The sequence below is a fragment of the Somniosus microcephalus genome, chromosome 11 (genome assembly GCF_052327205.1).
Source record: "Somniosus microcephalus isolate GS21.2 chromosome 11, FLI_Smic_1.0, whole genome shotgun sequence".
Classification (NCBI taxonomy): Eukaryota; Metazoa; Chordata; class Chondrichthyes; order Squaliformes; family Somniosidae; genus Somniosus; species Somniosus microcephalus.
In genome coordinates, this window is record NC_140997.1 from 238,680,776 (window position 1) to 238,706,208 (window position 25,433).

At 48.7% G+C, this 25,433-nt stretch overlaps 1 protein-coding gene across 1 annotated transcript in view; it reads left to right on the forward strand.

Annotated features, from left to right (window-relative positions):
- Positions 1 to 11,863: 11,863 nt before the first annotated feature.
- Positions 11,864 to 25,433, forward strand: part of LOC147111374 (scm-like with four MBT domains protein 1) — a 150,383-nt gene continuing 136,813 nt past the window's right edge. The window contains exon 1 of the mRNA XM_086002204.1: positions 11,864 to 11,967. Coding sequence (XP_085858330.1) covers positions 11,871 to 11,967 — 97 coding nt within the window. The 5' untranslated portion in view covers positions 11,864 to 11,870. The remainder of the gene's footprint in view (positions 11,968 to 25,433) is intronic.

The following is a 25,433-nucleotide window of genomic DNA, read 5'->3' on the forward strand; positions in this document are numbered from 1 at the left end:
ACCCTAGGGTTGCCCTGGAGCCTCCAGGAATGAAGGACTAATCTCCAGGACATTGTGCTGCGAGGAGGACAACCCAGGAGTAAAACAGTGGGTTTTATTTTTAATTTTCTTTGAACACTTTTACTCCTTAGCAATGGAAATACCGGAGATCGGGGAAAAAAAGGCTGTTTGACTGATTGGCAAGAATCCTCTAATTGGGTAACAAAGAGTCTGTCCACTTTGCGATTGGCCGTGGGGAGGCGGGGCTCCACGAGGGTGGACGTGTCGAGCGACCAATGACGGGGTGGTGGGAGGCAGGAGGTCATGTGATGACACCTCCAGGAATAAGTCCACCCACACTAAATAACTCCACAATATACAAAGTCCCATAACCATATCAGAAATCAATTAAAACTTCAAGTATGCTATGGAGAAAGAGCAGGGTGAGTTCTTTCAAAGAGCCGGCACAGGCACGATGGGCAGAATGGCCTCTTTTGGTGCTGTAAAAATCTATGATAATATGAAACAAAAGCTAATGGCATGTTAGATTATAAAGAGAAAATGACCAATTGAGTGTCAATCAGAGGTAATCCTGCATCAATACAGTGCACTGGGCTAGCACCACTTAAAGCACTCATCAAAGTCACAAATGACATCCCATGTTACTGTGACAAAGGTAAACTACCCCTCCTCGTCCTTCTCAACCTGTCTGCAGCCTTTGACCAATCCATCCTCCTCAAACGCCTCTCCACCATCGTCCAGCTGGGTGGGACTGCACTCGCCTGGTTCCATTCTTATCTATCCAGTCGTAGCCAGAGAATCACCTGCAACGACTTCTCTTCCCACTCCCGCACCATTACCTCTGGTGTCCCCAAGGATCTATCCTTGGCCCCCTCCTATTTCTCATCTACATGCTGCCCCTCGGCAACATCATCCGAAAACACAGCGTCAGTTTCCACATGTACGCTGACCACACACAGCTCAACCTCACCACCTCTTCTCTCCACCCCGCCACGGTCTCTAAATTGTCAGACTGCTTGACAGACATCCAGTTCTGGATGAGCAGAAATTTTTGCCAATTAGATATTAGGAAGACCACAGCCATTGTAGAACTAGGGGGCGGGATGATGGCGGGTTCCCGACCCACTCCCAAAAATTTCAACTTTCCCACCCGACCCGCCTCCGATAGCGTCCGCAACCACCCCGGAAAATTCCGGCCCATGAAACTCTCAGATTGTTGTAAAAACCCAACTGGTTAGAGTAAGCTTGCAGGGAACATAAAAACTGACTGTAAAAGCTTTTATAGATATGTGAAGAGAAAAAGATTGGTGAAGTCAAGCGTAGGTCCCTTGCAGTCAGAATCAGGGGAATTTATAATGGGGAACAAAGAAATGGAAGACCAATTAAATACATACTTTGGTTCTGTCTTCACAAAGGAGGACACAAATAACCTCCCAGAGATGTCGGGGAACATAGGGTCTGATGAAAGGGAGGAACTGAAAGAAATCAGTATTTGTAGGGAAATGGTGTTAGGGAAATTGATGGGATTGAAGGCCGATAAATCCCCAGGGCCTGCTAATCTACATCCTAGGGTACTTAAGGAAGTGGCCCTAGAAATAGTAGATGCATTGCTGATCATCTTCCAACATTCGATGGAATCTGGAACAGTACCCATGGATTGGAGGGTAGCTAATGTTACCCCACTATTCAAAAAAGGTGGTAGAGAGAAAACGAGAAATTACAGACCGGTAAGCCTGACATCGGTAGTGGGGAAAATGCTAGAGTCCATTATAAAAGATGTAATAGCAGAGCACTTGGAAAACAGTGACAGGATCGGACAAAGTCAACATGGATTTACAAAAGGCAAGTCGTGCTTGACTAATCTACTGGAATTTTTTGAGGATGTAGCTGGTAAAATAGATAAGGGAGAACCAGTGGATGTGGTGTATTTGGACTTTCAGAAGGCTTTTGATAAGGTCCCACATAAGAGATTAGCGTGTAAAGTTAAGGCACATGGGATTGGGGGCAAGGTATTGACTTGGTGTGGTAAACCACTGTTATACCTGTCTGTACGTGTATGTGTATTCCACTAGGTACAGGTCTGGACATGCCTCGGCTGACTCCTCCCACTATTCCAGGTATATAAGTGACTACCTCCCAGTCCCTTGGTATTCTGGACGGGTCGACCACTCGAGACTAGACCTTCATTCTTTAGTTAATAAAAGCCTGGTTGTTACTCGCTTAACCTCAGTCTTTTGAGTAATTGATGGCGCATCACTTGGATAGAGAACTGGTTGGCAGACAGAAAGCAAAGAGTTGGAATAAACGGGTCTTTTTCCGAGTGGCAGGCAGTGACTAGTGGGGTACCGCAGGGATCGGTCCTTGGACCCCAGCTATTCACAATATATATTAATGATCTAGACAAGGGAACTAGATGTAATATCTCCAAATCTGCAGACGACACAAAGCTGGGTGGGCGCGTGTGCTGTGAGGAGGATGCCGAGAAACTCCAGGATGATTTGGACAGGTTGGGTGATTGGGCAAAAGCATGGCAGATGCAATATAACGTGGATAAATGTGACGTTATCCACTTTGGTGGCAAAAACAGGAAGGCAGATTATTATCTGAATGGCAATAGATTGGGAGAAGGGGAAGTGCAACGAGACCTGGGTGTCCTTGTGCACCAGTCGCTGAAGGTAAGCATGCAGGTGCAGCAGGTGGTTAAGAAGGCAAATGGTATGTTGGCCTTCATAGCGAGAGGGTTTGAGTACAGGAACAAGGATGTCTTGCTGCAGTTGTACAGGGCCTTGATGAGACCACATCTTGAGTATTGTGTGCAGTTTTGGTTGCCTTATCAAGAGAAAACTAAGAGGAGACCTGGTAGAAATCTTTAAAATTATGAAGGGGTTTGATAGGGTGGATGTAGAGAAACTGGTTTCCACTTGTGGGTGAGTCCAGAAGAAGGTGGCATAAATGTAAGATAGTCACTAATCAACCAAGTAAAGAATTTAGGAGGAATTTCTTTATACAGAGCGTGGTGAAAATGAAGAACTCACTACCACATGGAATGGCTGAGGCAGAGAGCATTGATGTATTTAAGGGGAGATTTGATGCATACATGAGGGAGAAGGGAATAGAGGGATATGGGGGCAGGGTGAGAAGAAGTAATTTGAGTGGGAGAAGACTCATGTGCAGAACATAAGAAATAGGAGCAGGAATAGGCCACTATAGGAATAGGGAGGAGTATTGGGCAGGTAGAGGAGGAGGGGGAGTATTGGACAGGTAGAATGGTCTGCACAGAGTGGACTTAAATGGAGTGCATTGAACAAAGTGTAAAAGTTAGGAATTTGGAGAGAGTGGGTATTTGGTGCAGAGGGGGAAGGTGATACTACATTTTGCTTCCAATACTTGTAGTGCTTTGTGTTACAGGTAAATATTGAATTTAATCTACCTATAACCTAAACTAGGTCAAGTAATTAGTTAAAAAAATAAACTATAAGCTAAGTTAATTAAATACATAAACTTTAATTAATTAAATAAATAAAACGTGGTTATAAAGGGATGACAGTGCGGTTGGTGTGCCGCAACTACAGCATGTGGGAGTTTGTGAAGAGCATTGCGATCCCAGACGACCACATCTACAATAAGTGCCTGCATCTTCAGGAACTTCAGCTCAGAGTTGTTGTGCTGGAGTCCGAGGTGCAGACTTTGCAGGGCATCCGGGATGGGGTGAGTTACCTGGACACTTTGATCCAGGAGGCTGTCACACCCCTTCAGTTGGTAGTGGTACAGGTCTGGTTAGTGGTCAGGGACAGGAGGGTGTGACTGCAACTCAGGCAGGTAAGGGGTCCCCAGGTGCAGTGCTGGAGGACCCTTGGCCTTTGCCCTTGTCCAACAGGTGTGAGGATCTTGCTGCCTGTGTGGATGAGGGTAAAGTCTGCAAGGTGGAAGAGCAAGCTGACCATGGCAGCATGCTACAGGAGGCCATTCAAGTGGGGGGCATGAAAAGAAATGTTGTGGTGGAAGGGTACCTTATAGTCAGGGGGATAAACACAGCCTTCATAACTCCCAGTCGCGAATGCAGATAACTCCCCACCCATTCACACACTCTGAACCCAATCCAAATCCCCCACCCTCACACACACACTGTACCCCATGCAACTCCCCACCCTCACACACACTGTACCCCATCCAACTCCCCACCCTCACACACACTGTACCCCATCCAACTCCCCACCCTCACACACACTGTACCCCATCCAACTCCCCACCCTCACACACACTGTACCCCATCCAACTCCCCACCCTCACACACACTGTACCCCATCCAACTCCCCACCCTCACACACACTGTACCCCATCCAACTCCCCACCCTCACACACCATGTACCCCATCCAACTCCCCACCCTCTCACACACTGTACCCCATCCAACTCCCCACCCTCACACACACTGTACCCCATCCAACTCCCCACCCTCACACACACTGTACCCCATCCAACTCCCCACCCTCACACACACTGTACCCCATCCAACTCCCCACCCTCACACACACTGTACCCCATCCAACTCCCCACCCTCACACACACTGTACCCCATCCAACTCCCCACCCTCACACACACTGTACCCCATCCAACTCCCCACCCTCACACACACTGTACCCCATCCAACTCCCCACCCTCACACACACTGTACCCCATCCAACTCCCCACCCTCACACACACTGTACCCCATCCAACTCCCCACCCTCACACACACTGTTCCCCATCCAACTCCCCACCCTCACACACACTGTACCCCATCCAACTCCCCACCCTCACACACACACTGTACCCCATCCAACTCCCCACCCTCACACACACACTGTACCCCATCCAACTCCCCACCCTCACACACACACTGTACCCCATCCAACTCCCCACTCTCACACACACACTGTACCCCATCCAACTCCCCACCCTCACACACACTGTACCCCATCCAACTCCCCACCCTCACACACACTGTACCCCATCCAACTCCCCACCCTCACACACACTGTACCCCATCCAACTCCCCACCCTCACACACACTGTACCCCATCCAACTCCCCACCCTCACACACACTGTACCCCATCCAACTCCCCACCCTCACACACACTGTACCCCATCCAACTCCCCACCCTCACACACACACTGTACCCCATCCAACTCCCCACCCTCACACACACTGTACCCCATCCAACTCCCCACCCTCACACACACTGTACCCCATCCAACTCCCCACCCTCACACACACTGTACCCCATCCAACTCCCCACCCTCACACACACACTGTACCCCATCCAACTCCCCACTCTCACACACACACTGTACCCCATCCAACTCCCCACCCTCACACACACTGTACCCCATCAACTCCCCACCCTCACACACACTGTACCCCATCCAACTCCCCACCCTCACACACACACTGTACCCCATCCAACTCCCCACCCTCACACACACACTGTACCCCATCCAACTCCCCACCCTCACACACACACTGTACCCCATCCAACTCCCCACTCTCACACACACACTGTACCCCATCCAACTCCCCACCCTCACACACACTGTACCCCATCCAACTCCCCACCCTCACACACACTGTACCCCATCCAACTCCCCACCCTCACACACACTGTACCCCATCCAACTCCCCACCCTCACACACACACTGTACCCCATCCAACTCCCCACCCTCACACACACTGTACCCCATCCAACTCCCCACCCTCACACACACACTGTACCCCATCCAACTCCCCACTCTCACACACACACTGTACCCCATCCAACTCCCCACCCTCACACACACACTGTACCCCATCCAACTCCCCACCCTCACACACACTGTACCCCATCCAACTCCCCACCCTCACACACACACTGTACCCCATCCAACTCCCCACTCACACACACACTGTACCCCATCCAACTCCCCACCCTCACACACACTGTACCCCACCCAACTCCCCACCCTCACACACACTGTACCCCATCCAACTCCCCACCCTCACACACACTGTACCCCATCCAACTCCCCACCCTCACACACACTGTACCCCATCCAACTCCCCACCCTCACACACACTGTACCCCATCCAACTCCCCACCCTCACACACACTGTACCCCATCCAACTCCCCACCCTCACACACACTGTACCCCATCCAACTCCCAACCCTCACACACACTGTACCCCATCCAACTCCCCACCCTCACACACACTGTACCCCATCCAACTCCCCACCCTCACACACACTGTACCCCATCCAACTCCCCACCCTCACACACACTGTACCCCATCCAACACCCCACCCTCACACACACTGTACCCCATCCAACTCCCCACCCTCACACACACTGTACCCCATCCAACTCCCCACCCTCACACACACTGTACCCCATCCAACTCCCCACCCTCACACACACTGTACCCCATCCAACTCCCCACCCTCACACACACTGTACCCCATCCAACTCCCCACCCTCACACACACTGTACCCCATCCAACTCCCCACCCTCACACACACTGTACCCCATCCAACTCCTCACCCTCTCACACCCACTGTACCCCATCCAACTCCCCACCCTCACACACACTGTACCCCATCCAACTCCCCACCCTCACACACACTGTACCCCATCCAACTCCCCACCCTCACACACACTGTACCCCATCCAACTCCTCACCCTCTCACACCCACTGTACCCCATCCAACTCCCCACACTTTCACACACACTGTACCCCATCCAACTCCCCCCCCTCACACACACTGTACCCCATCCAACTCCCCACCCTCACACACACTCTGTACCCCATCCAACTCCCCACGCTCACACACACACTGTACCCCATCCAACTCCTCACCCTCTCACACACTGTACCCCATCCAACTCCCCACTCTTTCACACACACTGTACCCCATCCAACTCCCCACCCTCACACACACTGTACCCCATCCAACTCCCCACCCTCACACACACACTGTACCCCATCCAACTCCCCACCCTCACACACACTGTACCCCATCCAACTCCCCACCCTCACACACACACTGTACCCCATCCAACTCCCCACCCTCACACACACTGTACCCCATCCAACTCCCCACCCTCACACACACTGTACCCCATCCAACTCCTCACCCTCACACCCACTGTACCCCATCCAACTCCCCACCCTCACACACACTGTACCCCATCCAACTCCCCACCCTCACACCCACTGTACCCCATCCAACTCCCCACCCTCACACACACACTGTACCCCATCCAACTCCCCACCCTCACACACACTCTGTACCCCATCCAACTCCTCACCCTCTCACACACACTGTACCCCATCCAACTCCTCACCCTCTCACACACTGTACCCCATCCAACTCCCCACCCTCACACACACTGTACCCCATCCAACTCCCCACCCTCACACACACTGTACCCCATCCAACTCCCCACCCTCACACACACTGTACTCCATCCAACTCCCCACCCTCACACACACTGTACCCCATCCAACTCCCCACCCTCACACACACTGTTCCCCATCCAACTCCCCACCCTCACACACACTGTACCCCATCCAACTCCTCACCCTCTCACACACTGTACCCCATCCAACTCCCCACACTTTCACACACACTGTACCCACTCTGATCAGCCATGATCGCATTGAATGGCGGAGCAGGCTCGAGGGGCCGAATGGCCTACTCCTGCTCCTATTTTCTATATTTCTATGTTTACCCCATCCAACTCCCCACCATTACAGGCAGACACAGAGTTAGATTCTCCTTTTCAAAGCTAGAAGCCCTTAGCGCAAAATTACGGTTTTCCGTTCAGTAAAAAAAATGAACAAATAATCTTGATCAGCTGGTGCCCAATTTTGCCATAAAGTTTTCTGCGGCCCCCCCACCCCTTAGATTGTACACCCAGGCAATAAAGAGTCTCAGACCTCATGTAAAGCACCTTTAGGTGTTTGCTGCATGAAAGCTTCTCTTTAAATGCAAGTTCCTAAAGGTTCTATGGGTTGAAATCCAGATGGTGCCCAGCATAAGTATCGAGATGAGACGCCCATCCTTGACCCCAGGGGGACGTCCCAAGCCACTATGGCTGCCTCTGGAGTCTTCGCTCATCAAAAGCACAACAAATGGCAAAGGCCTGTTGGGACAGGTCCAGCCCAACCTCCTAAAATAATTTGTAAAAAAGCAGCATAGAAATAATTTATTTTAAATTGCTGACTGTTTCTTTGAGGGTCCAAACCATGATCTCGATGTGGACCCCCAGATAGGCTCCACTTTCACCATTCAGCAGCAAAGAGCCACTGCTGACCTTTCACCGGATGCCTCTGAGGGCCAGGAATGTAGGAGCTCCTGACATAGGGAGTCTGCCCCAGCCTCACCTTTCTTACTCTGATAAGTGGCGTGTCCAGGACCCGGCCTAAATCCTGGCCCTTTCAGCGCAGTCCCATTGATTTTATGCTAGAACGTCCCAGAAGAGCATGGATTTTTGGCCCCTTTCTGTTCTATCTTTAGCAGATGCAGCGTATTTAGCGTAGGGCATTTCATGGCGTAATAATGCACTGCTCATCACTGTTCCAATTATTTCTAAACAGAACCAGGGTTATTTTAGCTTCTGACTTGTCAGTGTGGCCTGTGCCCAACAGAACACCCTGGAAATCTTGGAAAAGTTCAGCTCTGCTCCACTACCACACCAGCGTAAAGTTTCTCCATCAACAAGAGGGAAACGTGTTTAAACTTTAAGATTAATTTGCTCTTAATCTTGTTCAGAACTGGATAAAGAAATGCAAGATGGATATTATTGGAAGTCAAGTTGGTGGCTATAATAAAGAGTTTTCAGAGGATAACTGCGAGATTGTGAATCACTGAAGAAATGTAACTAATGTCTCTTGGGTTACAGAGAGGGTCATGGATAGGATTAGAGGCTATCTATAACCTGCCCCTGTGTTTCGTAAAGCTTTGCACCAACCAAGGAGTCTCTGGCCACTGGACTACAATGGAACAGCCAAATCTAAAATTTCCTCAGACCTTATTGGGGTGGTGGTGGCGGGAGGGAAATTGTGGCGGTCAGGCCTTCCACCCACCACAATAGGCTCTCCATCACCTTATCCCGACAAGTGGTGTCCCCCATGGATTTGTACTGGGGCCTCAGCTTTTCACCATATATATTAGTGACTTGGATGAAGGAATAAAGGGGGCTAAATTCGGTTGATTTGCGCCTACCGTTAGCGCCCTCCTAGGGTGTTAACGGGATGCAAATCAACTAGCGCCTGAGCGGGGCGCCACTAACGCCTCCGCAGGGCGCCACGAACGCCTCCTGCGAAATTCAGCGGCAGCACCAACCGTTAGCGCTGCGCCACCGACGATGACGTCATCGCCATGCACAGCACCCCGTTCGCGCCCCGGCTGTAATATTGGGTGGCGCCCCCCGGCTTATCGCCGGACGCTATGTCCGCTGGGGTCAGGGGGGCCTACCTGCGGCCGGGGCGGCGCTAGTTAAAGGGGAGGTGGTGGGCGGCCATTTTTGTCGCTGGCCGCCTGCCAGCACCTGTCCCTGTTGCTGTCCCCGGCCCCCGTGAAGCCCCCCCACAGGGTGCCAACTGCTCTCCGTGAGCCCGGCACTCCCGATCCCTTTAATAAGGGGAGGAAGGCCTGCAGTACCGCGGCGCAACGTGGTGCTGCGGCACGTAGCGCCACGATATTGGCTCGCAGCGCCCCAAGAGGGACGCGGGCGCTTCCAGTAGCACCCCTCCTCCCTCTCGGGGTGCTACCTTGGAAAATCAGCCGCGGGGGCGCTAACTTTTAGCACCCGCTACCCAATTTTTACCCCAAAGAGTTTAATATCCACATTTTCAGATGACACTAAGTTAGGAGGCACAGTGAGTTATCTAGATTGGAGCAGGAAGTTACATAGACAGACTTATTGGCCGGAATTTTGCTGGCGCTCAGAGTGCGGCTTCGGAGGCAGGTCCACTGTCAAAATCTAAAAGATTGATAGCGGGGCGGTATCCCGCTCTGAACCCGCCTCCTTGTAAGTTTCCAAAGTGTCGAGCCTGTCTACGCTTCACAGACCCGATACCAAGCGGCGGGCCAGCCAATTAACATCATTAAGAGGTAGTTTAAAGGTATTTTAAAAGAATTTTACCAGGTACTTACCATTTTCCAACTTTTTCAGTAGGTCCCATCGCTCGGGCATCATGTCAGGTAAGTGTGGCGGGATCTCAATTGCTGTGAATAGGTGACAGCTGCAAAAGTGGTATAAAAGCTATTATTTCACAGCTGTTCACTTTCCAATGTCAGAATTGGAGCCTTCATAATTTGGAAGACACTTTTCAGCTGTATGCAGTTTGGAAGTGTTTGAAGTAAACTCTCTGTCCACTGTCACCTCCTTGGAGCAACCTCTCCCACCATTGACAGATCGCTTCTGTCATCTCAATCTCACCTTGGTCCTCAGAATCCCACCACGATCAGCCCCAACACCAACATCACCAGGCACACCAGGACTGCAACAGGACATAGAAAGGCTAGCAGAATGGGCAGATGGAATTTAATACAGAGAAGTGTGAGGTGATGCATTTTGGCAGAAGGAACAGGGAGAGGCAATATACACTTAATGGCACTGTTTTTGAGTGTGCAGGGACAGAGGGACAGAGTGGTTAGCAAAGCATATGGGATCTTGGGCTTCATAAATAGAGGTATTGAGTACAAAAGTAGAGAAGTTACGCTGAACCTTTATAAAGCGCTGGTTAGGCCACAACTGGAGTACAACAGACTAGATGTTGGAAGGATGTTCCCGATGGTCGGGGAGTCCAGAACCAGGGGTCAGTCTAAGGATAAGGGGTAGGTCATTTAGGACAGAAATGAGGAGGAATTTCTTCACCCAGAGAGTGGTGAACCTGTGGAATTCTCTACCACAGAAGGCAGTAGAGGCCAATTCATTAAATATATTCAAGAAGGAGTTGGATATATTTCTCAAGGCTAAAGGGATCAAGGGGTATGGGGAGAAAGCAGGGACTGGGTACTGAATTTGGATGATCAGCCACGATCGCATTGAATGGCAGAGCAGGCTCGAGGGGCCGAATGGCCTACTCCTGCTCCTATCTTCTATGTTTCTATGTATTGCGTCCAGTTCTGGTCACCACACTTTAGGAAGGATGTGAAGGCCCTTGAGAGGGTGCAGAGGAGATTCACCAAAATGGATCCGGGGATGAGGGATCTTAGCTACAAGGACAGGTTGGAGAAGCTGGATTTGTTTTCATTAGAGCAAAGGAGGTTGAGGGGGTGATTTGATAGAGGTGTACAAGATTATGACAGGTTTGGATAGGCTAGACGGGGAAAGGCTGTTCCCACTAATTGATGGCACAAGGACTAGGGGACACAGATTTAGTTTTTGGGCAAAAGATACAGGGGGGACGTGAGGAAAAGCTTTTTTACACAGCGAGTGATGATGACCTGGAATTCACTGCCGACGGAAGTGGTGGAAGCGGAGACACTCAATGTTTTCAAGGGGAGACTGGATAGGCACTTGAGGGAAATAAACTTGCAGGGCTACGGGGATAGAGCGGGGGAATGGGACTGACTGGATTGCTCTACAGAGAGCCGGCACGGACTCGATGGGCCGAATGGCCTCCTTCTGTGCCGTTATAACTCTATGATGACTTCTCTGTACACCTTCCAATAACTGAATATCCCTTTCTGTGGGACATGGCCCAGGATGGGGCGCTGTCCGGCACCGGCCGCAGGGCTCTTGTCGCCCCTCGGGGCCTGTGGTCTGGGCCTCATTCACTCCGACCCCTGACCCCTGACCCCGGCACTACGCAGCTTCCCCCGAACCCGATATTGGAGCCATGGAACCGGCGCCGGCCGGAACCGCAGCCCGGGACACGGCACCGAGCCCGGCTTCAGCACAGCGCCAGAGCGCGGCGGCAGTCAGCGCCGACCCAGGTAAGAGCCGCCGCCCGGCCGGCCCGGGAAAGGAGCGCTGGCCGAGGCCGCGGGGAGGGAGCCGCTCGGGCCGGAGTGAGCGGCGGATGCTTCGCTGAAGGCCAGCAGTGGCCCGGGTGGGTTTTAATCCGACAGGTTCGCCCTCTCTTTATTTACAGATTTTATCAACAATTGAAATTCTCAAACTGCCGCCCTCGGATCACAACAACAACAACTTGCATTTATACAGCGCCTGCAATGTAAAGCGTCCCAAATGTAAAGCGTCCCAAGGCGCTGCACAGGAGTGATTATCGAACAGGAGATATTAAGGCAGGTGACCAGAAGCTTGGTCAAAGAGATAGGTTTTAAGTAGCATCTTGAAGGAGGAGAGAGAGGTAGCGAGGCGGAGAGGTTTAGGGAGGGAATTTCAGAGCTTAGGGCCTTGGCAGTTGAAGGCACGGCCGCCAATGGTTGAGCGATTAAAATCGGGGATGCTCAAGAGGGCAGAATTAGAGGAGTGCAGAGATCTCGGAGGGTTGTGGAGCTGGAGGAGATTTACAGAGATAGGAAGGGGGCGAGGCTGTGGAGGGATTTGAAAACAAAGATGAGAATTTTAAAGTCAAGGCATTGCTTAACTAGGAACCAATGTAGGTCAGCGAGCCCAGGGGAGATGGGCGAGCAGGACTTGGTGCAAGTTAGGACACGGGTAGTCGAGTTTTGGATGACATCAAGTTTACATAGGGTAGAGCGTGGGAGGCAAGCCAGGAGTGCGTTGGAATAGTCAAGTCTAGAGGTAACAAAGGCATGGATGAGGGGTTCAGCAGCAGATGAGGTGAGTCAAGTGCGGAGACAGGCGATGTTATGGAGTTGGAAATAGGCGGTCTTAGTTATGCTGCGGATATGGGGTCTGAAGCTCATTTCAGGGTCAGATATGACACCCTGGTTGCGAACAGTCTGGCTCAGCCTCAGACAGGGAAGAAACATAGAAACATAGAAGATAGGAGCAGGAGTAGGCCATTCAGCCCCTCGAGCCTGTTCCGCCATTTAATGAGATCATGGCTGATCATCCAAATTCAGTACCCTGTCCCTGCTTTCTCCCCATATCCCTGATCCCTTTAGCCTTAAGAAATATATCTAACTCCTTGAATATATTTAATGAATTGGCCTCAACTGCCTTCTGTGGTAGAGAATTCCACAGGTTCACCACTCTCTGGGTGAAGAAATTCCTCCTCATCTCAGTCCTAAATGGCTTACCCCTTATCTTTAGACTGTGACCCCTGGTTCTGGACTCCCCGGCCATCGGGAACATCCTTCCTGCACCTAGTCTGTCTACTCCTGTTAGAATTTTATAAGTTTCAATAAGATCTCCTCTCATTCTTCTAAACTCTAGCGAATATAAGACTAATCGACTCAATCTCTCCACATACGTCATTTCTGCCATCCCAGGTATCAGTCTGGTGAATCTTCGCTGCACTCCATCCATGGCCAGAACATCCTTCCTCAGAAAAGGCGACTAAAACTGCACACAATACTCAAGGTGTGGTCTCACCAAGGCCCTGTACAACTGCAGCAAGACATCCTTGCTCCTGTACTCGAATCCTCTCCCTATGAAGGCCAACATACCACTTGCCTTCTTAACCGCCTGCTGCACCTGCATGCTTACCTTCAGTGACTGGTGCACAAGGACACCCAGGTCTCGTTGCACTTCCCCTTTTCCCAATCTATTGCCATTCAGATAATTTGCCTTCCTGTTTTTGCCACCAAAGTGGATAACCTCGCATTTATCCACATTATACTGCATCTGCCATGCATCTGCCCAATCACCCAACCTGTCCAAATCATACTGGAGTATCTCTGCATCCTCCTCACAGCACACACGCCCACCCAGCATTGTGTCATCTGCAGACTTGGAGAGTTTGATGGAGCCGTTGATCGGGATGGAGTCGGTGGCTAGGGAACGGAGTTTGTGGCGGGAACCGAAAACAATGGCTTTGGTCTTCCCAATATTTAATTAGAGAAAATTTCTGCTCATCCAGTACTAGGTGTCGGACAAGCAGTCTGACAATTTAGAGACAGAGGAGGGAATGGAAGACGTGGTGGTGAGGTAGAGCTGGGTGTAATCAGCGTACATGTGGAAACTGACGCGGTGTTTTTGGATGATGTCGCCAATAGGCAGCATTCAATAGTAGCCTTCAAAAGGGAATTGGAGAAACAATTGCAGGGATATGGGGAAAGAATGGGGGAGTGGGACTAACTGGATTTCTCTTCGAAAGAGCCGGCGCAGACTCGATGGGCTGAATGGCCTCCTTCTGTGCTGTACTATTCTATAGCGACACACCCCATGTCACAACTTTAAGTCATGTTTTGCTTATGCTCTCTGATACTGTGGTGCTGTCTTTCCCGCAAGCAGTCTGCCTTTAAGGTTGAAGGCCGTACTATTAATATCTAACAGTACAATAGTATAACTTCGGGTGTAACAATATTATTCCCATGTGATCTGAATATTTTCCACAGCAGACTGAGAAAACGTTTGATAAGACAAGGCCAGAATGAATCATTTAAGCCGCTTTTTTTCACAATGAGTGACATACCGATCAGACACACTTAGTTCAATAAGTAAAACGTGTCTTTGTAAAATACTGAATACGCTATGCTCCCTCACATCAGTGGGTTGCCTTGCTTGACTTAAACAAAATAACCTGACTACCTACCTGCATTCTCGCCTAACATTGCCCTCGCAGCTTTCTGTTTAAGACCCTCGCTGCCGCTGTGTGTTTCTGTCTCTATCGCACCATGTTCACAACCAGAGGACAGGACCTATAACACAACCCCAACGAGCACTAGGGTCCTCCCAAATACTTCATGTGAGTGAGGTGTTTATCAATTACTAAGACAGGCTAACAAATGGCTTATTTTTTGCAGACTGAAGAAACAATTTTAATGACTAGCTAATTTGCAATTTAACCATCTTTCGATTGAGTGCATTTTTTAAACTTGTGTGAATACACTTTGCTTCAAAACTCTAACATTTAAATGTAAATATGGGCCAAAAATTCACAAAAAATGACACACTGATTTAGGCTCAGGGACCCCATCAGGAATTTTGGGACTTTTCTACCTTTCTTACTTTAGATTGTTTGACCCTTGTGACTTGGATCACCCTCGTGGTCAATTTCCAATGCCCCATATCTTAGCCTAGAGATCGAGGCAAGCTTTTGGTAACATCAATCTAAACAGAGGAAACTACAAGGGAATGTGGGACAAGTTGGCCATGGTAGATTGGGAGACTACACTAAAAGGTATGAAGGTGGACATACAATGGCTAACATTCAAGGAAATAATGCATAATTTGCAACAAACATATTCCTCCAGGGCATAAAAACCCCAAAGGAAAAGTGATCCAACCATGGCTAAGAAAATAAATTAAAGCTAGTATTAAGTCAAAGGATGAAGCTTATAAAGTTGCCAGAAAAAGCAGTCAGCCTGAGGATTGGGATCTTTTTAGAAATCAGCAAAGGGGGACCAAGAAATTGATAAAGAAAGGGAAAATGGAATATGAGCACAAACTAGCGAAAAATATAAAAATGGATTGTAAAAGCTTCTATAGGTATGTGAAAAGGAAAAGACTGGTGAAGGTAAATGTAGGTCCTTTACAGTCAGAGACGGGAGAATTTATAATGGGGAATGAGGAAATGGCAGAGAAATTAAATAAATATACTTTGTTTCTATCTTCACGGAGGAAGACACAAAAAACCTCCCAGAAATACGAGAAAACCAAGGGTGTGATGAGAATGAGGAACTTAAAGAAATTATTATTAGTTAAAAAACAGTACTAGCAAAATTAATGGGACTAAAAGTCGACAAACCCCAAGGACTGGATGACCTACATCCTAGGGTTTTGAAAGAGGTGGCCATTGGAATAGTGGACGCATTGGTTGTCATCTTCCAAAATTCTATAGATTCTGGAACGGTTCCTGCAGATTGGAGGATAGCAAATGTAACCCCGCTATTTAAGAAAGGAGGGAGAGAGAAAACTGGGAACTACAGACTTGTTAGCCTCACATTAGTAGTTGGAAAAATGCTGGAATCTATTATAAAGGATGCAATAACTGGGCACTTGGAAACTAATAGTAAGATTGGGCAGAGTCAACATGGATTTATGAAAGGGAAAGCCTGTTGACAAACCTGTTGGAATTCTTTGAGGATGTAACTAGTGGAGTAGACAAAGGGGAACCGGTAGATGTGGTGTATCTGGATTTTCAGAAGGCCTTTGATTAGGTCCCACACAAAAGGTTGGTGAACAAAATTAGGGCACATGGAATTGGGGGTAATATACTAGGATGGCAGACTGTGACTAGTGGGGTACCGCAAGGATCGGTTCTTGGACCCCAGCTATTCACAATCTATATCAATGATTTGGATGAGGGGACTAAATGTAACATTTCCAAATTTGCTGATGGCACAAAGCTAGGTGGCAGTGTCGGATGTGAAGAGGCTTCAAGGGGATCTCGACAGGCTCAGTGAGTGGGCGAGAACATGGCAGATGGAATATAATGTGGATAAATGTGAAGCTTTCCACTTTGGTAGAAAAAACAGAAAGGCAGAGTATTTCCTAAATGGTGAAAGATTGGGGAATGCAGATGCTCAAAGGGGACCTGGGTGTCCTTGTACATGAGTCACTGAAAGTGAATGTGCCGGTGCAGCAAGCCATTAGGAAGGCAAATGGTATGCTGGCCTTCATTACAAGAGGATTTGAGTACAGGAGTAAAGAAGTCTTACTCCAATTATATAGGGCCTTGGTGAGACCACACCTGGAGTACTATGTACAATTTTGGTCTCCTTACCTGAGGAAGGATATACTCGCCATAGACGGAGTGCAACGAATGTTCACGAGATTGATTCCTGGGATGGCGGGACTGTCATATGAGAAGAAATCGAGTAAACTAGGCCTGTATTCTCTTGAATTCAGAAGAATGAGAGGGGATCTCATTGAAGCATACAAAATTATTACAGGGCTTGATAGGGTGGATGTTGGGAGAATGTTTCCCTTGGCTGGGGAGTCTAGAACCAGGGGCCACAGCCTCAGGATAAAGGGTAGGCCATTCAGGACTGAGATGAGAAGACATTTCTTCACACAGAGGGTGGTGAATCTTTGGAATTCTACCTCAGAGGGCTGTGGAGGCTCAGTCGCTGTGGAGGCTCAGTCATTGGGTATATTCAACACAGAAGTCGATAGATTTCTGACTAGTAAGGGCATCAAGGGATATGGCGATAGGGCCGGTGAATGGAGTTGAGGCAGAAGATCAGCCATGATCTCATTGAATGGTGGAGCAGGCTGGAAGGGCCAAATGGCCGACTCCTGCTCCTATTTCTTATGTTCTGCACCTATCCTGTGGTCTTTGAGCAATGTAGTGTCACATTCCTCGTTTTAAGTTTAAGGCATTAAGCAAATTCATTTAATAAAAGATGAACAAACCAATAAGCTCAGTAATATAATTATAGATTTATACTAAAAGGTCTATTTAACTCAAGTGGACAAATAATACATTTTGCAGCAATATGAAGGAAGCTGGTCCTTTATAAAATTATTGAAATACACAAAAATGATTCTTTTTGAATTTCTTGCGACTATGGAAGGCTAGAATATTCTAAATGCCTTGGAAATTTCAAACTCATTGTTCTTTCTTTCAGGCGTTTCAAACTGTGTGGTTCCTTTCAATGAAGCTCCAAGTTGACTCTTTGAATTAAATAGACCAAGAGTTCAAACATAGAAACATAGAAGATAGGAGGAGTCGGCCATTCGGCCCCTCGAGCCTGCTCCGCCATTCAATGAGATCAAATCAAATCAAATCAACTTTTATTGTCATTGTTAGTGCACAAGTGCAGTACAACGAAATGTAGGCTTGCGGCTCCCGAGAGTGTACATTTAGATTAAGACATTTAAACATTCAACATACATTTGGCTTGTAATACATTAACATAAACATAACCATAATAAAGTGCATTGGCAGATGTGCCGGCTTTAGAGTTTATTTGTGGAGTTCAGTAGGATGACAGCCCTGGGAAAGAAGCTGTTCCTAAATCTGGTCGTTCGGGTGCGAATGCATCTGTAGCGTCTCCCAGATGGCAGGAGGGCGAACAGACTGTGGCTGGGGTGGGTAGGGTCTTTGATGATGGACCGTGACCTCCGTAAACAGCGTTTCTGGTATATGTGCTCTATGGTCGGTAGCCGGGTGCCGGTAATGCGTTGGGCAGTTTTGACTACCCGCTGCAGGGCTTTCCGGTCATAGTAGCTACAGCTGCCATACCATACTGTGATACAGTTCGTCAGGATGCTCTCTATAGTGCAGCGGTAAAAGTTAGAGAGGATCAGGGGTGACAGGTTACATCCCTTCAGCCTCCTTAGGAAATATAGGCGCTGCTGGGCCTTCTCCACCAGAGAGGAGGTATTGAGGGACCAGGAGAGGTCTTCCGTGATGTGGACTCCGAGGAACTTAAAGCTGTCCACCCTTTCCACCACAGCCCCATTGATGTGGATGGGGGTGTGACTTCCGCCTTTAGACTTCCTGAAGTCCACAATGATTTCTTTGGTTTTCTTGATGTTAAGGACCAGGTTGTTATCGGCGCACCACTTCACGAGATGCTGGACCTCCTCCCTGTAGGCTGACTCATCGTTGTTGGTGATCTGGCCTACTACCGTGGTATCATCCGCAAACTTGATGATGGCGTTGGAACCATGAACAGCCACACAGTCGTGGGTGAAGAGGGAGTAGAGGAGGGGGCTCAGCACACATCCTTGTGGGGCCCCCGTGTTCAGGGTCGGGGGGGGGAGGTGTGGTTACCTAATTTGACAGACTGGGGTCTGTTTGTTAGGAAGTCCAGCGTCCAGTTGCAGAGGGAAGTGTTCAGGCCAAGAGTTTGGTGGCCAGCTTGTTGGGGACGATAGTGTTGAATGCTGAGCTGTAGTCTATGAACAGCATTCTGATGTAGGTCTCTTTACCATCTAAGTGATTCAGTGCAGAGTGTAGAGCAGTTGTGATTGCATCCTCCGTTGATCTGTTTGCACGATAGGCAAACTGGTGTTGGTCAAGAGAGGCGGGAACACTGGCTTTGATGTGAGCCAGGACCAGCCTCTCGAAACACTTCATTATGATGGGTGTGAGTGCGACAGGTCGATAGTCGTTCAGGCACGTCACAGCCGTTTGCTTTGGCACAGGAATAATGGTAGCGGTCTTGAAGCATGTAGGGACTACTGCCTGGGCCAATGACAGATTGAAGATGGCGGTGAAGACATCAGCCAGCTGATCAGCACATTCCTTGAGTACCCGTCCAGGGATGCTATCCGGTCCAGCAGCCTTTCGTGTGTTCACTCCGCGTAGAACACCCCTTACGTCGGAGGTCGACAGAGTGAGCACCTGGTCTTCCGGGGGTGGCAAGGCTTTGGTAGCCGGCTCCCTGTTGTCCCTGTCGAAGCGAGCGTAGAAGTTGTTAAGCTCCTCCGGAAGGGAGGCATTGCTAACCGGGGGGCTGGTGTTTTTGCCCTTGTAGTCAGTGATGGACTGGATGCCTTGTCACATGCGCCGGGGGTCCGAGTTGTCGTGGAAATGATCCTCTATCCACAGTGTCTGTTTCCTTTTGGCAGTCCTGATACCCTTTTTTAGGTTGGTCCTAGCTGCACTGTGAGCCGCCGCGTCGCCAGATTTAAATGCTGCGTCGCGTGCTTTCAACAGCGAGCGGACCTCTCCGTTCATCCAGGGTTTCTGGTTGGGGTATGTCCTGATATTTTTATGGGTCGTGACGACCTCGACGCAGCTGTTAATGTAGAATAGCACTGTGGATGCGTATTCCTCGATGTCATTATGGGCAAACATGCCCCAATCAGTGCGTTCGAAGCAATCCTGAAGCTCCGAGACTGCCCCCTCTGGCCATACTTTCACTGATCTCACTGATGTTCTCACTCTTTTGATGAGCGGTTTGTATGCCGGGGCTAGAAACAGGGAGAGGTGGTCAGACTTCCCAAGGTGGGGGCAGGGAATGGCCTTATAAGCGTCTACAGTGCTCATGTAGACTTGATCCAGTGTGTTCTCCCCTCTTGTGGGGCAGGAAACATTCTGGTGGAATTTCGGTAGTACAGTTTTTAGGTTTATGTGATTGAAGTCCCCCGCGACGATAAAAGCTCCGCCTGGGTGCGCAGTTTGTTGTTCGCTGATGGCCCTGTAGAGGTCCTTCAGTGCTAGTTTGGCATTAGCGTGTGGTGGGATGTTGACCGCAGTAATGATAACAGCCGTGAATTCCCGAGGCAGGTAGAAGGGTCTGCACCTTACCATGAGGAATTCCAAATCAGCCGAGCAGGATCTATCAATTATGTCCGTGTTAGTGCACCAGGCATTGTTAGTGTAAATGCACAAACCGCCTCCCTTGCTCTTACCAAGATCATCCAAGTTCAGTACCCGGTGCCTACTTTCTCCCCATACCCCTTGATCCCTTTAGCCTTAAGAAATATATCCAACTCCTTCTTGAATATATTTAATGAATTAGCCTCTACTGCCTTCTGTGGTAGAGAATTCCACAGGTTCACCACTCTCTGGGTGAAGAAATTCCTCCTCATTTCTGTCCTAAATGACCTACCCCTTATCCTTAGACTGACCCCTGGTTCTGGACTCCCTGACCATTGGGAAAATCCTCCCTGCATCTAGTCTGTCCAGTCCTGACAGAATTTTATAAGTTTCAATGAGATCCCCTCTCATTCTTCTAAACTCCAGCGAGTACAAGCCCAATCAACCCAATCTCTCCTCATACGTCATTCCTGCCATCCCAGGTATCAGCCTGGTGAATCTTCGCTGAACTCCTTCCATGGCAAGAATATCCTTCCTCAGATAAGGCGACCAAAACTGCACACAATACTCAAGATGTGGTCTCACCAAGGCCCTGTACAACTGCAGCAAGACATCCTTGTTCTTGTACTCGAACCCTCTCGCTATGAAGGCCAACATTACCATTTGCCGCCTTAACTGCCTGCTGCACCTGCATGCTTACCTTCAGCGACTGGTGCACAAGGACACCCAGGTCTCGTTGCACTTCCCCCTTCTCCCAATCTATTGCCATTCAGATAATAATCTGCCTTCCTGTTTTTGACACCAAAGTGGATAACCTCACATTTATCCACATTATACTGCATCTGCCATGCTTCTGCCCAATCACCCAACCTGTCCAAATCATCCTGTAGTTTCTCGGCATGCTCCTCACCGCACACACGCCCACCCAGCTTTGTGTCGTCTGCAAATTTGGAGATATTACATCTAGTTCCCTTGTCTAGATCATTAATATATATTGCGAATAGCTGGGGTCCAAGGACCGATCCCTGCGGTACCCCACTAGTCACTGCCTGCCACTCGGAAAAGGACCCGATTATTCCAACTCTTTGCTTTCTATCTGCCAACCAGTTCTCTATCCAAGTCAATACCTTGCCCCCAATCCCATGTGCCTTAACTTTACACGCTAATCTATTATGTGTGACCTTATCGAAAGCCTTCTGAAAGTCCAAATACACCACATCCACTGGTTCTCCCTCATCTATTTTACTAGTTACATCCTCAAAAAATTCCAGTACATTAGTCAAGCATGATTTACCTTTTGTAAATCCATGTTGACTTTGTCCGATCCTGTCACTGTTTTCCAAGTGCTCTGCTATTACATCTTTTATAATGGACTCTAGCATTTTCCCCACTACCAATGTCAGGCTTACCGGCCTGTAATTCCCCATTTTCTCTCTACCACCTTTTTTGAATAGTGGGCCAAAAAGGAAATTGGATAACTATTTGAATAGGAAAATGTGCTGGGCTATGGGGAAAGAGCAGGGGAGATGGACTAATTGGAGAGCTCGCTCAAAGAGTCTCCTTCTGTGCAGTAAGGTTCTGTGATTCGATGAGTTACTGAGATTTCCTGGAATTTGAATATCTGACCAATCAAATTTAAACGGGAATTGTCACTCATATAAAAACTGAACCTTGCAATATTATACAGGGATCTGACCGGTTTACGTATTGTGACCGGATTTAAAGGGATGGATACTAAACTAACACGATACTAAAATAGTGTAGTATACTAAGATAGAACAGATGAATGCGTGGCTAAAGGGATGGTGCAGGGGGGAGGGCTTTAGTTTCCTGGATCACTGGGTCTGCTTCTGGGAAAGGTGGGACTTGTACAAGTCGGACGGTTTACACCTGAACCAGAGGGGAACCAATATCCTTGCGGGGAGGTTTGCTAGCACTGCTGGGGGGGGTTTAAACTAACTTGGCAGGGGGATGGGGTACAGAGTGGAGCTATAGTAGGGGGTGATTTACAGCCAAATACAGAGGAAAAAACAAGTCAGATGGGAAGGCAGAGCAAATATGTGAAGGCAAAAGGGAATATGGCAGGGCTGGAAGGCATTTATTTTAATGCAAGGAGTCTTGCAAATAAGGTGGATGAACTGAAGTTGTTGTTGAACACATGGGAGTACGATATGGTTGCTATCACGGAGACATGGTTGAGGGAGGGTCAGGACTGGCAGCTCAATATTCCGGGGTATAGAATCTTCAGGCGAGACAGAGGGGGGTGTAAAAGGGGAGGGGGTGTTGCAATATTAATTAAGGAGTCAATTACTGCTGTAAGGAGGGATGATATATTAGCGGGTTCCTCTAATGAGGCCATATGGGTAGAACTTAAAAACAAAAAGGGGGCAAGCACTTTGCTGGGAGTGTACTATAGGCCCCCAAACAGTCAGGGGGAGATAGAGGAACAGATATACAGGCAAATCTCAGAGAAGTGTGAAAATAATAGGGTAATAATAGTGGGGGATTTCAACTTCCCCAATATAAATTGGGACAGTCAGAGTGTGAAAGGCTTAGAGGGTGCAGAATTCTTAAAGTGCATCCAGGAGAGCTTTTTGAGCCAACATGTAGAAAGTCCTACAAGAGAGGGGGCGGTACTGGACCTAATTCTGGGGAATGTAGCCGGGCAAGTGGTGGAAGTATCAGTAGGAGAGCATTTTGGCGACAGTGACCATAATTCGGTGAGATTTAAGGTGGTCATGGAAAAAGACAAAGACGGCCCGGAAATAAGGGTTCTAAATTGGGGGAAGGCCGATTTTAATATGATAAGGCAGGATCTGGCCAAAGTGGACTGGGAGTAGCTACTTATAGGAAAATCCACATCAAAGCAGTGGGAGACTTTCAGAAGGGAAATAGAGAGAGTACAACGCCAACATGTTCCTGTAAAGGTCAAGGGTGGGACCAACAAGCAAAGGGAACCTTGGATGACAAGGGATATACAAAAATGCATTAGAAATAAAAGGGGGGCTTTTGGCAGTTACAAAAGACTAAAGACGGAAGAAGCCCTAGAGGAGTATAAAAAGTGCAGGGGCATATTTAAAAAAGAAATTAGGAGGGCGAGGAGGGGCCATGAGATAACACTGGCGAGCAAAATAAAGGAAAATCCTAAGATGTTTTATAAGTATATTAAGGGCAAGAGGATAACCAGGGAAAGGGTAGGGCCCATTAGGGACCAAAGTGGCAATCTGTGTGTAGAGCCAGATGATGTAGGCGGGGTTTTAAATGAATTTTTTGCATCTGTGTTCACTATGGAGAAAGACGATGCAGACATAGAAATCGGGCAAGGGGACTGTGACATACTTGAACATATTAGCATCGAGAGGGAGGAGGTGCTAGCGGTTTTAGCAGGCCAAAAAATGGATAAATCCCCAGGCCCGGACGAGATGTATCCCAGGCTGCTGTGGGAGGCAAAGGAGGAGATTGCAGGGGCTCTGACACAAATTTTCAGAACCTCTCTGGCCACAGGGGATGTACCAGAGGACTGGAGAACAGCTAATGTAGTACCATTATACAAGAAGGGTAGCAGGGATAAACCAGGGAATTACAGGCCAGTGAGCCTAACATCTGTGGTAGGGAAATTATTGGAAAAAATTCTGAGGGACAAAATTAGTCTCCACTTGGAGAGGCAAGGATTAATCGGGGATAGTCAGCATGGCTTTGTCAAGGGTAAATCATGTCTGACAAATCTGATTGAATTTTTCGAGGGGGTGACCAGGGGGGTGGATGAGGGAAATGCTGTGGATGTGGTTTACGTGGACTTCAGTAAAGCTTTTGACAAAGTCCCGCATAGGAGACTGGTCAAGAAGGTAAGAGCCCATGGGATCCAGGGTGCCTTGGCGCGTTGGATCCTAAACTGGCTGAGTGGCAGGAGGCAGAGGTTGATGGTCGAAGGTTGCTTTTGTGACTGGAAGCCTGTGTCCAGTGGGGTACCTCAGGGATCGGTGCTGGGTCCCTTGTTGTTTGTGATCTACATAAATGATTTGGATGAGAATGTAAAAGGTATGATCAGTAAGTTCGCAGATGACACGAAAATTGGTGGGGTGGTAAATTGCGAGGAGGAAAGCCTCAGGCTACAGGACGATATAAACGGGTTGGTCAGATGGGCGGAAAAGTGGCAAATGGAATTTAACCCTGAAAAGTGCGAGGTGATGCATTTTGGACGGACAAATAAGGCAAGGGAATACACAATGAGTGGTAGGACCCTAGGAAGTACAGAGGGTCAGAGGGACCTTGGTGTACATGTACATAGATCCCTGAAGGCAGCGGAACAGGTAGATAAGGTGGTTAAAAAGGCATATGGGATACTTGCCTTCATTAGCCGAGGCATAGAATATAAGAGCAGGGAGGTTATGATGGAGCTGTACAAAACGCTGGTGAGGCCACAGCTGGAGTACTGTGTGCAGTTCTGGTCGCCTCGCTATAGGAAGGATGTGATTGCTTTGGAGAGGGTGCAGAGAAGATTCACCAGGATGTTACCTGGGATAGAGCGCCTCAGCTATGTAGAAAGACTAAACAGGCTGGGGTTGTTTTCCTTGGAGCAAAGAAGGCTGAGGGGGGACCTGATTGAGGTGTACAAAATGATGAGGGGCATAGATAGGGTAGACAAAGAGGAACTTTTCCCCTTAGTAGGGGGGTCAATAACAAGGGGGCATAGATTCAGGGTAAGGGGCAGGAGATTTAGAGGGGATTTGAGGAGGAACTTTTTCACCCAGAGGGTGGTTGGAATGTGGAACTCAATGCCTAAAAGGGCGGTAGAGGCAGGAACCCTCACAACATTGAAGAAGCATTTGGATGAGCACTTGAAATGCCATTGCATACAAGGCTATGGACCAAATGCTGGAAAATGGGATTAGACTGGACAGGGATGGATGGGCGGCGCAGACACGATGGGCCGAAGGGCCTCTTTCTGTGCTGTAAAACTCTATGACTCTAAAATACCACGAATGTGTATAGCACAACTTAACTTTAACCAGCTAACAGTGTGCTGTTCACCAGTATAGTGCACTGGTACATTCTATGTGTTCTTACCAAGATTGTCGGTGAACTCTCCCCTCACCTGGTGCAGGGTCCCAGTCCCACCCAGATCACCCAGTGCAGGGTCCCAGTCCCACC